At 46.0% G+C, this 16303-nt stretch overlaps 1 protein-coding gene across 1 annotated transcript in view; it reads right to left on the bottom strand.

The window, feature by feature from the left end:
* LUZP1 (leucine zipper protein 1) overlaps nucleotides 1-16303 on the bottom strand; it is a 34113-nt gene that overhangs the window by 14590 nt on the left and 3220 nt on the right. Inside the window, exons 2-3 of the mRNA XM_008632596.2 lie at nucleotides 11217-11405; nucleotides 4-476 (exon numbers count right to left, since the gene is read on the bottom strand). Coding sequence (XP_008630818.1) covers nucleotides 4-368 — 365 coding nt within the window. The 5' untranslated portion in view covers nucleotides 369-476; nucleotides 11217-11405. The remainder of the gene's footprint in view (nucleotides 1-3; nucleotides 477-11216; nucleotides 11406-16303) is intronic.

The following is a 16303-nucleotide window of genomic DNA, read 5'->3' as shown; positions in this document are numbered from 1 at the left end:
TCCAGCTTCTCCAGCTCTGCCATTCTCCTCTGAAGGAGTTCAATTTCTGACTTCAGATCTCGAGTGAGGCTCTCCTCCTCTTCAAGTTTTTCTTTCATTAATCTGCAAAGCTCTTCAGCCTTCCTAATTTCTTCATCCTTGCCTTCAATCTTCAGCACTCTTTTCCGCAGGACTTCAATGTCAGCCAGCATGCTGGAGTTGCTGCCTTCTGCCTGGATAACTTTGTCCTGGAGGTCAAGCAGTTCATCCTCTGCCTTCTGCAGATTTTTAGTTGCTTCCTCCAGTTCATCAAGGCGGCGACTAAGGCTCTGCAATTTGAAACGTAGGTGCCGATTTGAGGTTTCCTTGTAACCTGTACATTCTGCCATGGCTATTTTATTCCTTTTAGAAAAAAGCTTTTCTTAGTCTGGGTGAACGGTATATACTTTGCGTATTTCCGGTATGTTATTGTTGCTTTGAGTGGAGGCAATCTCACCCTGAAAGAAAGAAGGCTCAAAATCAATATAAGAGCTCAGAATATATTCACTGTTTAAGTTAAACTATAAACGTTTATATAAACAACTTTTTAATTAAACACATTTCTGAGTACTAAATTAGGTGAAAGGAAATTGCAGAGAAGAGCCACAGTCCATTTACTTTGGTTATACAGGATTTCCAAAAGCAGCCTGGTCCCTGTAGCTGAGGGCAGGAAGCGTCCTCCTGGTGGAGGGAGGTGGTCTGGTGGTCTGCACAGGTGGTTTCTGCACCACCAGTGGATCCTCACTCAGTGCTCCACAGTCAGTGCAGCTGCTCATGTATGAGATCCCAGGCTGTAGAGGGTCACTCTCATGCAGCACTCAGGTCCCTGTACACGGACATGCCTACGCAGCAGACACCTCTCTTTCCAGCACTGCACCAATCTCCTGAAGACACCTTAGTGATGAAGATTCAGGAACCATACACAGAATTAGGAAAAGGCAAACCCCAGCCATATGGTAACCACTGAGGATGGGGCCAGCCTCCCACGCTAGCTTGCAGATGGAGGGGAGTGGAAGCTGCTGCCATTTGACACTGCCAGTATTTCTCCAGCATCTCAGGCTGCTCAGCAGAAATTTTTACCCGGGCTGTAGTCACATCCCAAGGACACTCTACCAGCAGAGTTTCAAGTTTCTCCCTCCCATTTCAAAAGCTGTTGTTGCCCTCAGCTGCCACCCACTCACCCACCCAGGAGATCAGCAGTTGCTTACGCCTCTCCTTGCTGCTGCTGAGCATGAGCAGAGATTAGAACACATCAGTGCACTCTGACACACTCAGTGTGAACTCTTCCCACCTCAGTTCAGAGCTGACAGGGTATTTTTTAACAGCCCCTCTGTGCTTTGAGGGAGGAGCAGGAAGGGGCCCCTGGGCAGACCAGAATGGCCACTGGGAGGATCTGAAGTCCCCCTCTGGCACTCAGCATTAGCACCGTCCTGTCCTGGGCCTTCCTGTCCAGGGCCTGAGGCACGGCCCAAAGCATGTGAGGGCTACTGCAAACCTGAGTGGAGGGAGGGTGACTGCAGCTCTTTGATCTGCATCCTTGCTCAGGCAGTCTGTTCTGGCACAGGACTTGTCCTCCAGAATTTTTGTGGAGCTCTCTGCAGAGGAAACACTCAGCAGTTTCCTATTGCACAGTGCCAAGAAGTGATGAGCAGGATGTGGGGAGGAGACAGGGCCAGTAAGGGAGGTAGGAGGGCTGGAGGTGATCCATTTCCAGGCAGGCAGGGGAGCCTGGGCTGCAGACAGGCACCTGCCGTGCATGCCACGAGGGCCCTTCCTGGTGCACACTGGGCACCCTGTGACCCATCTCCTGAAGGACCTCCTGCACTGTGGGGGAACCACCATCCTGCGTGATTGGTCTCAGGCTCTTCCAGCCCCTGAAAGGAGCACCGCAAACAGTACCTGGAGAGGAACCTTGGCATCCTGTGCACAGCAGTACACCCAGCCTTGGCCACATGCCTGTCCCCTCCCTTACCACCATGGCTCCTGGACCACCTTCCCTCATGCTGTCCACATAGTCAAGGCCACTGCAGCTGCCTGCAGGCAGGAAAGGCTGCTCAGACCCCAGCAGAACCCCATGAGAAATGTCACTTGACCAGCACAGGAAAGGCCACAGCAAACAGCTTCACAGTGCTCTGAAAACAAAGCGCTGTCCCTACCAGGCATCTGACCTGGGAGTTCATGGTTAACCCAGCACCAGCTACTGGCTGGGAAGTGACAGCAACCTCCTCCCCAACAGCCAGAACATGATGGAGGCAGACCTGCACAGGGCTGGTGTGTGGTGTTGGATGTGGCATTGGTCTAACACTGCCACACAGTCCAGACAGGCTGTGGGACCTCTGACCATGGAGGCATTCAAAGCTGTACCAGAGATGGCTCTGGAACTTCCCAGCACCTCCCTCACTGACATGATTTACTGCCAGAGAGGAAAGAGGCTCAATCTAACTAGTTTAATAAGGAGAAGGAGATGTAAAGCAACATCTTCTACAAACAATATGAGAAATAATCTACAACAAGCCTCCTAGCTGAAGGCCCTTTAACTTCCTGGCATAGCCAGAAGTAACCCTAGTGCTTAGAGACAAAACCAGATCAAATTAGTATTACAAATAAAGCGCACATTCGTAAGATTGAGGGGAATTGGCCAACACAAAATATTATCTTAGGTAGTGACTGCTTTGAGGTCATGATTTGAGTTAGGGCTTGGACCAGAGAACTCAAGGGGACTTCCAACCTAAACTACTCTGGCTGCTCATGACTCTTCTTCTCCAGTCTGTCAATGATATCAAAGTATCAGAAGGAATAGTACAGGATTCAAACACTGGGACAATTACTAACACTAATTAATATTGTTGGTGGATATTTAAACAGGAGTTCTTAAATAAATCTGATAAAGCTTGTAAATGTACTGAACAATCTGATATAGATGTATGGACTTCATATTTTTCTCTCTTTCTCTCTCTTTTGGAAAAGTGAGCAGTTCTCAGCCTATGTCTACCCTACAATTTTTGAAAAAAAAAAAAAAATCAAAAACCCAAGCCAACAAAAAATCCAAAACAAAACAAAAACCAAACAAAAACCCCAAACCCACCAAAAAACCACACTTAAAACCCCACAAACAACAATAAAATAAACCCACCCAAAACCAAGCAACCAACCAACAAACCAAACCAAAACAAGAAAAACCACAGGAAGAAAAAAGGATGATAATTTTCATAAATAACAAGTAAACTGTGGCAGTGGCAAATGTAATCTGAGTCACCAGTGAAGTCTGATGAAGGACTCTGGCAGGCTGTATTCCTGAACACACTGAAAAGGCTCAATGATCATAGCAGCAGCTGATGCACTCCTGCAGCTCAAGGGCAGCTCCTCTTAGCTGTACCAGAGGAAATACTAAGTACAACAGTAGGGATAACATTATTTTGTATGTGGTACTGGACTGTATATTTATATACCCAAGACTGATGCATCTCACTTTGCTTAATATAGAGATACCTACAGAATGCTCTAGAGTCTTCTAGATTCAAAGAGAAAAATATGCTCAGCTGTCTTCACCTGACCTTGCCAGGGAAACAGGCCTTTCCACAGGAAGAGAACTCCTCCCCCAGTGGCAACAAAGGGAGCCCAGGCATGGGCTCAGGCACAGGTATCTAGATGGCAGTTGTCTCCCTCAGGGACAATGCCACTCTTTCTCCAGGGGCCATGCATCAAGAACATGAACTGAAAGCAAGTTTTGGAAAAGCTCAGAAAAGCAGTCAGGTGTGCTTCTTTACTCTTTAAAACTTTAAGACCTGATTTCACCTCAACAACAAGGGCAATCCTGCATTAAGCCAAGAGGCACAATAGCATCCCTTTGGATTTGAGTTCTTGAAAGAATGTTCTTCAAATGAGGTATGTAGGAAGCCGGAGGAGTCTCCAACTACCTGTTACTCAAATAAAATACCAAGGCAAAATATGTGGCCAGTAACTACCTACAGGGAAAAAAGATTTTGTCTGATCTAAAAGGTTCGTTATTAGAGCACATGGAGTCAAACCCCAATTTCACACATTTTAACCAATTCAAAGCAGTAATGTAGTACCAAACACTACAGTGAATTTACCAGGATTCACTATTTAAATGACTCATTCTGATTCTACTTTTCCCCACAGATTTGTCATTGGGTTTTCTGATCTTCCTCAACAAGTGTGAGTATCTCGTAACTACATTTATATTTGGCATTATCAATTGCCTGCTCCCACTGTTTAAGACAGACTGCCTTTGAGGGCTCTTCTGACTTTGCATGGTTTTGGCTACAGCACCCTGTTAAACAGCTGTGAGAATTCAGTGTTCAAGACATTTACTAGAGTCTTAACTCTCAACTACCCTTCGTGTTCTTAGTTTAATTTTTTCTGCACATCCACTTTTGCTCGTTACCTACAATTTTACGAAAATGTTTCTTTAGCAGCACCATTGGATGTAACTTCCCCTTGATCTTGCCTGCACAAAATACACACAGTCAGTTCACAGCTGTGAACAGAGGGAAAAAGCCTCCAGCTAGAAACAGTTAGTGTTAGCTAAACACTTTATGGATTGGGAGATAAGAATCATCTATTTCAGGAACAGTGATTAAATAACTACTACCTGAGACCTACTCACATCATCTCTGACAGAGTTCCTTAGGCCTCTCCAGATGCACAGAAGCATCTTACCCTACACATCATCTTCCTTGCTCTGATTTGGTTGTTGGGATGAGTCCCACAAGCACCCACAGCTCTTGGTTTCAGGATGTCCCCAAAACACTCATGAGGGAAAATAACTGTTGGAACCGACTCCTACTGTGCTCTCTGTTATGTCAAGATAAAAATGCAGCCAGCTGCCCTAAATGTCTGTTGAGTACTAGGAGACACTGATACCTCTCACAAGCACATTTTGCATTTAATCTTTGGGTTTTTTAATCTTTTTGCTTGCACTTTTATACTGATAATGCAACATCCCTCATTGATGGGGGGGATATCAAATATGATACATTTGGCTTTACTCAGTCCTAAAGACGAATGAGAATTATTAATGGCTTAGTCTGCAGCCTCTTTTTACTGATTTATTTGTTTGCTCTCGAAGTCACCAGGGATTCACTTAGACTCTGGAGTAGCACTCATTACAGGCAATAGAAAAGCAATAGATTCAAGCACACCTAAAATCAGAGAATAGAAAAGCAATTTGCCTCACTGGAGTTCGAGTCCTTGGGATCCTCTTCATTGTGAAACCACATAGGCTGAGGTTTGCATTCCTTAGCTGACAGGTGGTCCAGTTTCAGGTGAGGACTGGAGCAGGGCTGTTGTCCATGCTCTTATGGATGGAGCATATATCTGGTACTACTCCCTCCACTTCCTCAAATGCTGGGGTGAACTTAGATCCCCTCTGTTCTATTTTCTGCTAAATTATTACTCAGAATATCCATGGGAACTGTATTTTGCACTGAACACAATGCTAGGAGTGTTTGGACGCATCCAGGGAAAGGGAGCCTTAGGCAATGCAGGTCTCTAGACTATGTATTCAAATTGCATTAGGTGGCTGACAGTCACTTCAGCCATGAGGACAGCTCTGTGGATGTACATCAGCAAAACCTGTGGTAGCAAGGAAATTCCTCTGAGCAGTCCCCAATGGCCAAGCAGGTCAAGAAGAAGCTGATGAAACTATGCTTCTGTTCTAAGGCATACTTTTCCACCTGAAGTATAGGTTAGGCGTATTGGTTGGATTCTGCCCCATGTGCACATACACCTGCAGTTTTAATTAAAAGGCTTCTGGCATTGCATACATATGCAAAGGAGCGTGAACATGTCACGCTCACATACAGTAACGCTGCTGATGAATCATGCTTGTATCACAGCTCATTGTAGTGAGAGCATCAGTGGGACTTTTCTTTCCTGTGCCAGGGTGAAATGGTCTGGGAGGAGTCCAGCATGTCATTCTTCATTTGTAAAGTAAAATTTCTCTGCCATCTATATAGAAAAAGGACACGGGTGTCACAAATTGCAGCAAATGGCAATACTGTGGCCAGAGCTTTCAGTCAGTTAAAGAGGGAAGGAAGGAAAGTTTTTCTTAATATGATTTTGCCTTTTGCAAGCTCTTTCCAGCACCTGGCTCTTGACTTAACACAATGACACATAGTCACAAGAACAGCAGAAAAACACTCAAGAAAAGAAAAAGGATATAAAACAAGATAGACTAAACAAGAGCCAAAGTCCCCTATGTGACATCAACCCTGCATGCCACCTGCAGGCATCTAACAACCTCCTGGGACAGCTGAAAAGGCAGATGATGTATTTGCTTACATGGGATTGGGACGGGGGCTCCCTGGCCCCACTGAACACAAAGGCAGAATGCCAAGTGATTTTTGGGGATGCACATATTTTGAAGGATGAACTGTCCCAGAAATGTCTGCATCTAGTGGGAGAGGAAATTCTAAAAGTCAGAAAAATGCTCAGCAATCTGGAAGTGGATTAACTATTGACTAATACAGTATGAGACAGAGACATGTGAAATAATGAGACAGCAGCCAAAAATAACCACAGCGACCACAACTTTCAAGGAAACTCAAATTATGACACCAAATAGCATCCACAGCAATGTGAGACACTGCAGCAGGCTCTGCAGATGCAGGAGAGGATCTGGTGCATCACTGAGTCACACTGACCCTACTTCAACACTCCGATCACCCAGAGAACTCCACAGCACTGCTCTTCTCCTTGCAATATGAAACGAGTTTTATACATGGAGCTGGCAGGGACAATGCAAAAGCAGCAGAACATAAAGGCACCCACAGTTGCTCACAGCAGATGCTTTGAGTAGCACTGCGGTTTGAGCAGTTGTGCTTTACTGTGCACAGCACAGCAGAGATTTTGCTTTCCTCTACAAAGCCACTCTCTTCTGGGTCCCCTTTTGAAATCACTGCTTGACTCTCACTGGAAGGGCTCACTGAGACCAGGTCTGCGCATTTGCTGACTAAGTGCAGCATCTTCCTTTCAGCAATACAGAACGTTAACCTAGTTAACCTGCACAAGTGCCAAAGAGAGGGCTGCTAGTGGCATCCTTGCCCTGGGAGTCCCATGGCAAGGAAGATGTTACCCATGCTCTGGAGCTCTTGATCAGAAATTGATTGATACTTTCAAAGCCCCTGAGCATGCTACTCCTATGTGCCATCCTACACTGGAATCAAAGCTGAGAAAGATGTTTTATTTCTTCCCATGCTGCCACTTGTACTGTCCTCAGAAACAGATTTTACTGTCACATTTGATTTCACAAACACTATGCAAGCATCTCTTCAGCGAGTCACAAACTTGGCAGCATCCTGCAGATGGCATGGGAAAAGCAGCCCCAGCTCAGTGGTGCTTTTGTAACAATTACTGCACACAGAGGTCTCCAACATCCTTCACTCTCCATCCCTCCCTCCCATCTCCATCAAGCTCAGCACTGAAAAAGCTTCAGGGGCCATGGCTGTCACCATCACTTCAGCCCCATAATATGTGCTATCGTGAAGGTAGCTGAGCCACCCACGGGCTAGCTGAAAGCCCCAGACTAATTGAAAAGATACAGGGAAGATTCAGAGCAAGCAAGATCCAGAAAATTGTTAGAAAAATGAATGAAATAATATTTCAAAGATTACTGAATGCAAAGAACCCAAAGTTCTATGACTCAGGAAGTCCCTGGAAGCAGACAATAGGGAAACTCATATTCATTATTTTCATGTTCCTCTCCAACATCTGGTTTGGGCTATTGATACAGCTAGGATGCTGAGGAGACAGGCACCTCTGTCAGACCTACACTGCCTTCTCCTCTGTTCCTTTTCTTCTCTCCTGCATCACTGCATCTTCTATGCTTCTCAAACTGCCATTATTCCCAGATATTTAGCATATAGTAAAAGCTCTTCTCAGACTTACCTTCCACACTGTCACTTTAATAAGCTTGACTCCTGAACTTGCTCTTCTACCTTCTTCATCTGGCCACCATAAATCTTACCTTTCAAGCACAACACTATTCCCTCCACCCTCTTCTGTCACGTTTGTGCTGAAGGCTGGGCCAGTAACATCAATCTGAGTTCCTGACGGTGTTTTCACCCCCTTGCCCCATCCTGTTACCTTCTGCTTGTCTCTGGTTGGGCTCACTCTGTTCAGTGCCCTACTTCTGCTTGTATGTAGTGGTACACTAGCGAACTCCTTGCTGCACAATGTTATGAAAGCTAGAAGTCCTCACAGGTTCATAAAGCAGCAATTAGATACATTCGTGGAAGAAAAATCCCTCAAGGTCATTCACACAGGGACAGGAACCCACTCCTAGTTCAGCAAGGCCACTTGAGACAAAACTTGGAGGTTGGGAGAATCCTTTGATCAGCATGGTTGCACACTTCCCTACCCCTCTCCTCCTTTCTAGGAGTCCATTTCCAGCCATTGCCCTCATCCAGCAGAGCTCTTATTATCTTCTTGGGTCCTTTTATTGTCCTGTCACAAACACCTGTCCAGGTGAACCAAGACTAACACTGCATATCTGACAAGTACCACACTGCAAACTGGCTACACACCCAAAAGCATAAACCCACACAGCTTTTCATCCAACAACATCTACAGAGCTGGGAAAGGCCTGCCTGGTACAATACACTTAATCTTATTAATTTCAAGCACTCATAACCATCTCTGAATCATTTTGCTCATTAGGCATAGGCAGCTCCAACTTTCACATTCTTCCTAATGTTATACCCAAGAGCCACATGGCTACAAACACATCCCTGTTGGCATGAAAATTACAGACTATTGTGTGTTTCTCTGCATCCTGTCTGATACAGGGCACATTCCACTCTCCTAACAGAGTAGGACGTCCAAATCAGCTTTGCAGGAACGCTCCTTTGATTGCTGTGAGTTTTTCTGGCTAAAAGACTGGCTCAGCCACTCAGAGGTTTCCATGCAGACCCCTACAAACCCTGCAGAAAACTGGGATTGCCCCAGAGGTCTTCCCAAAAAAATGAGCTCATGAACTCTGTAGCACAGACAACTGGCTACTCTTGGACTTTCTCCCTGGAAGAATTAATTCAATGAAGTTTGTAAGTGCTAAAAGGAAAGCTTTTCAGCTCCCTTACAGCTATCACAGGAACAGCTTGGGGAGTTGCCATAGCTACTGCCTGTCCTGGACTGCTGCAGTTCCCAATCCATCCATTTTCTGCCTTGGACAGAAATGAAAGGACAGGCCGGCAACCAGCCTGTGTGTGGGTGCCTGCCCAGCTTGGGCAGAGAAACGCAATTCAGAGAACTTCCAGCAAATCTCAAAAGCTGAGACAGAGCAGAGCTTTGGGAAAAGGAAGCCTACAGGCCCCAGAACACCTGCACCAGTGTCTTAAGGCCAAGGCAGCAATGTGGCTGCAAGGCAAACCCACGTGGGGATCTTAAGCAGAAAACAACCACGTAACACCTCCCAGTGTGCTATTCAACAGTGCAAACAATGGGATGCACCTTTCATCCCTACCCATGCAGCCCTAGCTACGGTGTCCAATGTAAGAGCGTGTACTCCATGCCCCAGTTGTATTTCCTCTTGGCCCACCAAGGCTGCTGTTCTCACAGTTTAACTGCATTTCAGAAGAAAGCAGCTTTGCCAATCACCCTAAAGTGCAGGGGCCCAGGCTGCCCGTTTCTGTCAGGGAGCAACTCCGAAAGCAGTGTATTTGATTCATCCTAAAAAGGCTACAGGGCATCACTGAACCCCAACCCACCACTACTGGGCTTCCCCAGCAGCCCTGACTGGTGCAGTGCTGCACAGCTCTTTTCTATGGTCTATTTTCAACATGTTTTGGACATCCCACCAAAATAAATCTGTTGCCAGAGCAGTGGCTCTCTGGCCCTGAGACCATATGATAATACTCTAGAAAGAAGCTGGAAGCTGGCACTGTTCAGGTTTTTTGAGCTAGTCTACCGTGGGAAGAGATGGAATAAAGTTGAGTTACAAGCTGTAAAACCTGCCTGCAGAGGCACATGGCAGCACAAAAGAGCACATGGCAGCACAGAGAAGCTTGTCTCCACCGGACCCGGGGGAGGAGGTGTCACACGGCAGACCCCTATGGAGAGGAGCCTCCCAGGAGCTGAAGGAGGGGTGAACAGCGAGTGATCATCCCATAGAAGGAAGTGTGTTGCTGATGTGGCAACACAGGATAGATCACATAGTGAGGATTACCATGTAAGGAAATACTGCGCCTTAGAAAAGTGTATAAAACCAGCTCATTCCTTTGAAGAAATGATTCAGATTCCCTGCCGGTCTGGGTCCATGCCCCAATCACTGATACTCTACCTTTTGATAGTATTTGTTCAAAGATTCTCACAGGTCCTCTTTCTTCTGTTGCCCATCTGTTACAAGGTTTATAAGCTCTCTTTCCTGAGGTCCCTGCTCTGATGAAAACCCAAGTTTCCTTGCTTGTGTTGCAAGCTGGAATCCCATGCTTTGCTCTGCTTCAGTCATTTAAAGAGTCTGTTGCCACTTGTTCAAGGATGTCCCAAACTGTCCTGACACTGCAGCTCTGGAGCAGTATGTGCTGGCTGAGCTAGATGTTATTCCCAGCTGCATATTCCCTCTTGCTATGCACACTCACACACCCCTATCCCAAGCACTCATGCAGGATTTATCTAGGTTAAAACTAACCTTATTAAGGTAAGAAATAGTGGACAGAAAAATGTTTGTCCCAGCACAAAGTAGTACAAGGTATGAACAAGAGTGAAAGTGAGAAGCACAGGAACACAGAAGGCAGAAGCAGAAGAAGGCACCATTTTCTCCATCAGTGACACGTCTGATTGCCCACAGCTGCCAGGTGCCTTTCTTAAGGAAAACAATGTCAGAGCTCTTATTAGCTCCCACCTACATAAGCATTTTAGAAGAAAGCTTTTTGAATTTGCACTTCAGCTTTGAACTCACAGCTTCTTGAAAGAGCTAATGCCCACACATGACTCTGGCAATGCGGGAACTGCCCTCGCTGCCTCCCTACATCTACACGGTAATCTACCACATTAGTGAAAGCAGTCGAGGACACTCTTAGCTGAGTTATAGAGGCAAAGGCTCTGAAAATCTATGGAAGGACCTTCTAAGTCTCACCAGGGAAATGACAGATGACATTCAGTATCAGATCAGCATTAAATTACAGACATGGAATAAACCATCTTAATTTTACAAGTAAAATAACAAGCTTTCAGCTTACCTCAACCATTCAGGAAACTATCAGCTCATTGTTCCACAGTGGTCAAAAACCAGGTCTAATACTATGAGTTACTAGTAAATAAGTGCAACACAAGAAGAGAACATTAATTTGCCAGTGTATCAACCCATGGCATGCCAGCATCTCCAAGGCTGTTTGCAATTCCAGTCCCATCTCAGCCTCTGCTGCCAGCTAGAACAGATAAGCAACAAAGATGATCTTAAGTATGATTTCTGACGAGAAATACCCTTACAAACACGAAAAATTAAGTTACTCAGGAAGAATATGACAGAACTATAAAATTATTATTAGTTTGGAGAAAACGGATATGATCAATTGTTCCCTCTGTGCAGTCACAACAAACATGGAGAGATGCTGCTCCTCACGGCATGCAGATAAGCTGCTGGACTCTGCCACAGGACACTGTGGACACTAGAAGTTTCCATGGGTTTGGGGCAAATATATAAAGTAACAGACATTTTTGGAGGGTTAGTAAATGTACAGAAGCCACATCCAACTCTGTAAGTCCCTGTGCCACACCAGGATGGAGACTGAGACAGCACAGAGAAACTTACAACAAAACAGACTTACCGCAATTTTTCCCTGTTTCTGCTCTCTTCCTTAGGGCCTTGCTCTTGGCCACTGGAAAAATACTGGGCTAGATACACTTGTGGTCTGATCCAGGACAAACAAAATGGCCTTGTGTAGGAAAGTCAAACCCATCTAGATTTGTAGGAGTTAGGTGAAACCAGAATTATGGCAGCCATGGACACCACATACAGTGGCTCCTCATGGATAACAGGCCAGGGGTAGCAGCAACTGTGCTTTGCTTTATGACTTCAACAAGACGTAAAAACCTTGGATACCACATTGCGCAACAGCAAGTAAAGAATGGGTTCATCTCATCCACATCAGCCCTCAGCACACTCCCGGAGGCAGCAGAGCTACAAGGTGAAGCCAAAGCACACCCAACATCCAGGTCTGCTGCTAAATCCTCTGATCCCAAAGCTAACACACAAGGTGACTGAGGTGACCTACTCCTGTCCTCGGTGTTTTAAATCCCAAAAAGACTGTGCACAGCTAGGCTGTTTGAATATGTGCTGTGGGCTGGACACAGGCGGCTCATACTTGCTTCCATGTTGTTCAGCATCTGCTGTTTCAGAAGTGCTTTGGCTCAACACTTGCCTGAAGGTGGAGGCCCTGCAAGGAGGCTGTCACAACCCAAGACAGAGCTGTCAACAGATTATTTAACAATCCAATTTTCAACTTTTTTTTTCTTATTTTAAGCAGGGAGTTTTGTGCCAGCCTTAATGAACAAGACTGCTCATCATCAAGAGCAACATATAATCCTAACTAGCTTAAACTCTGATAAAGGAGACTGATCCCAGGTTAAGGAGGTTGTCATCTCTAAAGACAAAGGTAGAGTCTGAAGTATGAAGAACTTAAGTTTGTGAAAATGGAGAAAGAACTGCAACATTCAAATTCATGGCTGCTGGTAACTAACTGTTGTTAAATGGAGTCACACTCAATAGCTGAAGAAGCAGCAGACATAAGGAAGACTTTATTAAGGATTTTGACAGAGAACAGGAGGACTGACAGCAGAAAGCAGAGGTAAGAGTTTTCTCTTACCTATGTACAAGACTATCTTGTGTGAAGGTGGCAAGTTATGCTGTGGACACATTAAGAGCTGTACACAGCAGGTAAAGTAATTTCTGTTTTCCTGATGATCTTGCTGCCATGATAGTGTCTTCAGGTCTTGGCTATTGGTTTGCACTCTGAAGTATATGACCACACAAAGGGATCACTGGGCCATTGACATGCTATCCAAGAATCAGTCATCATCAGCAGGCAGCTCTGTGCTGCGCTGAAGATGCAACTACAGTGTCACAGGTACTCAGAGGCACAGCTCTCCTCACAAGCTGCCTGCGCTGGCTCACTCCCAAGTCCCACTCACAGCCCACTTGTAGGCAGGGCTCAGCCACCTGCAGCATGGAGCACAAACTCAGCACCAAGTGCTCAGCAGAGCTGCTGTGCCACACCATCACAGGACGCTGAAAAGGTGAGCAGGGCAGCCCCTTGGCATCTCTCCCAGCTCTCCTATGCTGGGAAATCCAGCTGCCTGACCTCAAGACCCTACCCAGACCTACCTTTGTATGGTTTGAGGAAAGAACCTAGCTTAGCTCTCTGCTTGAAGTCCATCTCCTTGGATAGTACCTGTGTACCCAAAATGTAGTCTGCTAGAGCTGTATATTCAATATAAAAATGTTCAGGCATCCCCCACAGACAAAAATATAAGAGGGTAGCACTGTCAGATCACCTGATCCCAGTTTGTTAAGGCCAGGTGGATGAATGGCGCCTTGGAGATTGCACTGTCATCAGTGACCAAAACGAACATTAGGGTACACGTGTATCAGTACATGAGCCTGGTTTAGGTCTGTCCTCTGTGCCAAGGCCATCTGGCATGGAACAACCCCTGCCCTTTTAAACCTGGTTTGCCTCCAAACATGACAGACCTTGCTTAACTTCTGAGCCATCCCCAGAAGATGTCTGGGAAGATCCAGGCCAAGCCATGCAAAGAACTGTACAAACATAAAGCAGCACTGATGACAGTGACCCATGGATTAGGATTGTCCCCACTCCTTAGGGAACATCTTTTGGGAACAGCTTACACAGTCAACTTTAGCTCCATTTCAGGAAAGGTGCCCTGTCCTCTTTGCACACCTTGCCCTGCACTTCCTTCTGCTCCGTGCACACAGGATTTTGTTCTGAGCAGGTCCAGCAGGTACTGCACAGACCCTCAGATTGATGGCATGGTAGCACAAGGAAATAAAATGTGACTTGAAATAAAAATCATCATTCATATTTCGTGTCTAGATTTTAATTTTCCATTAATCTTTACTAACAGCCCTTTAACTCAAAAATTCTAAGCAGAAATCTAGGACTAATTACTCTGATAACAAATTCAATATTCAAGCATAAGCCCAGTTTTAACTTCTGTCTTGTAGGTCCACTTTATAAATCATTAGCATTGCTATCCACCCATTGAACAGAACAGCCCTACCACTAGAAAGAAACATGATAATCACAAATCTCCCAAATCAGTAGAAGTTTTACCCCAAGTCTCTGTAGAGTTGCTCTTACTGAGGGGATCCCTCTTCAGGGCAAGCTGTTGTTCCCCTTGGTTCATCTGCAAGAAGATTGCCCTTGCCTGGCTAACACCTGACACAGCTTCCCCCATGCAAATCCACCACTTGCCCTGCTTAGTGCAGATGCAGAAGATTAAATTGCTGGCACTTTTTCAGGACCCTACCCTGGGACAGATGGATGGAAGTACTTCTGCAGGCATGCTCTGCAGTCTGGCCTGCCCTGTGCTTGCAGCCTAAATGCACAGAGCTGAACAAAGTCTGCAATTAGACTTGTGGAGGGGCCCCTGAGGAAGCCAAGGAATCTGATTCAGGTTACAGGTGCCACTGCTGCTGCTCTTGGAGCAAACCAGGGTTTAGACTTGAACTGTAAACTCCTGGTGGTAGGGCTGCGTGTTAGGGGAGCTGCAGTGTCTGGCATGCAGGCACGTTGGCAGGGCAGCACTGCAGCAGCTCAAGTGTGTGCTGGAGCTCACTGCAGCTGTGCCACTCGGCAGCTTTTGGAACAAGCATTTGTTAGAGATGTGGGAGAGACTAGCAGCATACCTCAGCTCAGCTGCCTGGGGAACAGGAGGGTTAACATCACTATCATGAAAAGCCCAGGAGGAATCTGTCGGCCATTTCAAATGCCTCTGGCATAAAGGCTGGCGGCTTGGGTTACACCAGCAGCATGCTTCCAGCTTGAGGCAAACCTTTCGGCTGCAATTCATGAAATCTACACACTCTGAAGCAAGACACTGGGTGCTGTTACCAAACCAAGGTGCCACCACCAGCTAAGGGTCTCTTCCAGAGCCACTTGGTTGCCCTGTGGGAGCAACAGCTGAACTGAGCAATTCCATTAGCATGGTACCCACGCACCACAGGCACTGACTCACAGGCAGTGCAGCCAAAGCCTGGGTGATTTCTCCCCAAAATCACGTGAACTAGGCAGACCACGAGTACAGCATCTCACAACCACTTGCCCAGGTAAATGAAAGCTGGCTGGCTAACCAACACACCATCAGTAATCTCTAGATCCTTCAAGGTGGCCCAATACAAACAGTTGGTAACTCTGTCCCCTGGCTGTACCAAAAATACTAATTGTGATCTTGGACTCCCTTATAACAACTGGCTTTTTTTCTTCCCTTTGAGCTCCCAACCTGCAGCTTTTTTGTTCACTGGGAAGTGAGAAGGCAAATGAAAGGAGGTATTCAGGAACTTATAAATGACTTATAAATCACTCTTAAATGTGATTTGCTCACTGAGGACAGCTGGGTGGATTGGAAGATCCTAACAGTAGTCTTTGTGTTCAGTTTATTGCTGAAAATACCCTCAGGTAACAAAGAAGTAAATAAAATAACATTTACAACAGATCACAGTCTGGATCTTTTAAGGAACATGCTGCCTTTGTGAGAGCATGCTTGTAGCTGTGGGGACTTTAACCTCAAAATTAACACGCCATGGACAATGGGGAGACTCCAAGACAAGCTGCCAAGATGGTGTTATGACACTGGGCAGCTGTGCCACTGAAAACTGCCCACTTGGAAGCCTTGATGAATTTATGGCTGGAATATGTTCACTTGCAGGCTGAGCCTCTCAAAATGACAACAGGCATTTCACACACAGACATACAGCATTGTGCCAGGACGAGGGCAAGCAGGACATAAAGGTGAGGGCACCTCATTGCCCTAGCAGGCAGAGACCAGCTGCATGCCCTGCGCTACAGACTCTGCTCTGAGAAGAGCTGCGAGGGCATCTGATATTCTCCATAACCTAGAGGTCCAAGATCTGGTAACTGGCTGGGACATTCAGCAGTCACTGTTGGGATGCAGAAAGAGATAGTGGAGGGATACCTGGCCTCTGCTCCTTCTTTCCAAAAATGGGCCACAGTAATTCCCCATTTGCTCAGGGAAAAGTGTCTCCTCAGTGCTTGGGGATAAAGTGTCTCCTTTGACTGGGGGGGGGGGG

This window comes from Corvus brachyrhynchos, unplaced genomic scaffold (assembly GCF_000691975.1).
Source record: "Corvus brachyrhynchos isolate BGI_N302 unplaced genomic scaffold, ASM69197v1 scaffold425, whole genome shotgun sequence".
In the NCBI taxonomy this organism is placed as follows: domain Eukaryota; kingdom Metazoa; phylum Chordata; class Aves; order Passeriformes; family Corvidae; genus Corvus; species Corvus brachyrhynchos.
The sequence above is the reverse complement of the archived record's forward strand: the minus strand, read 5'-3'. Positions and strand labels throughout refer to the sequence as shown.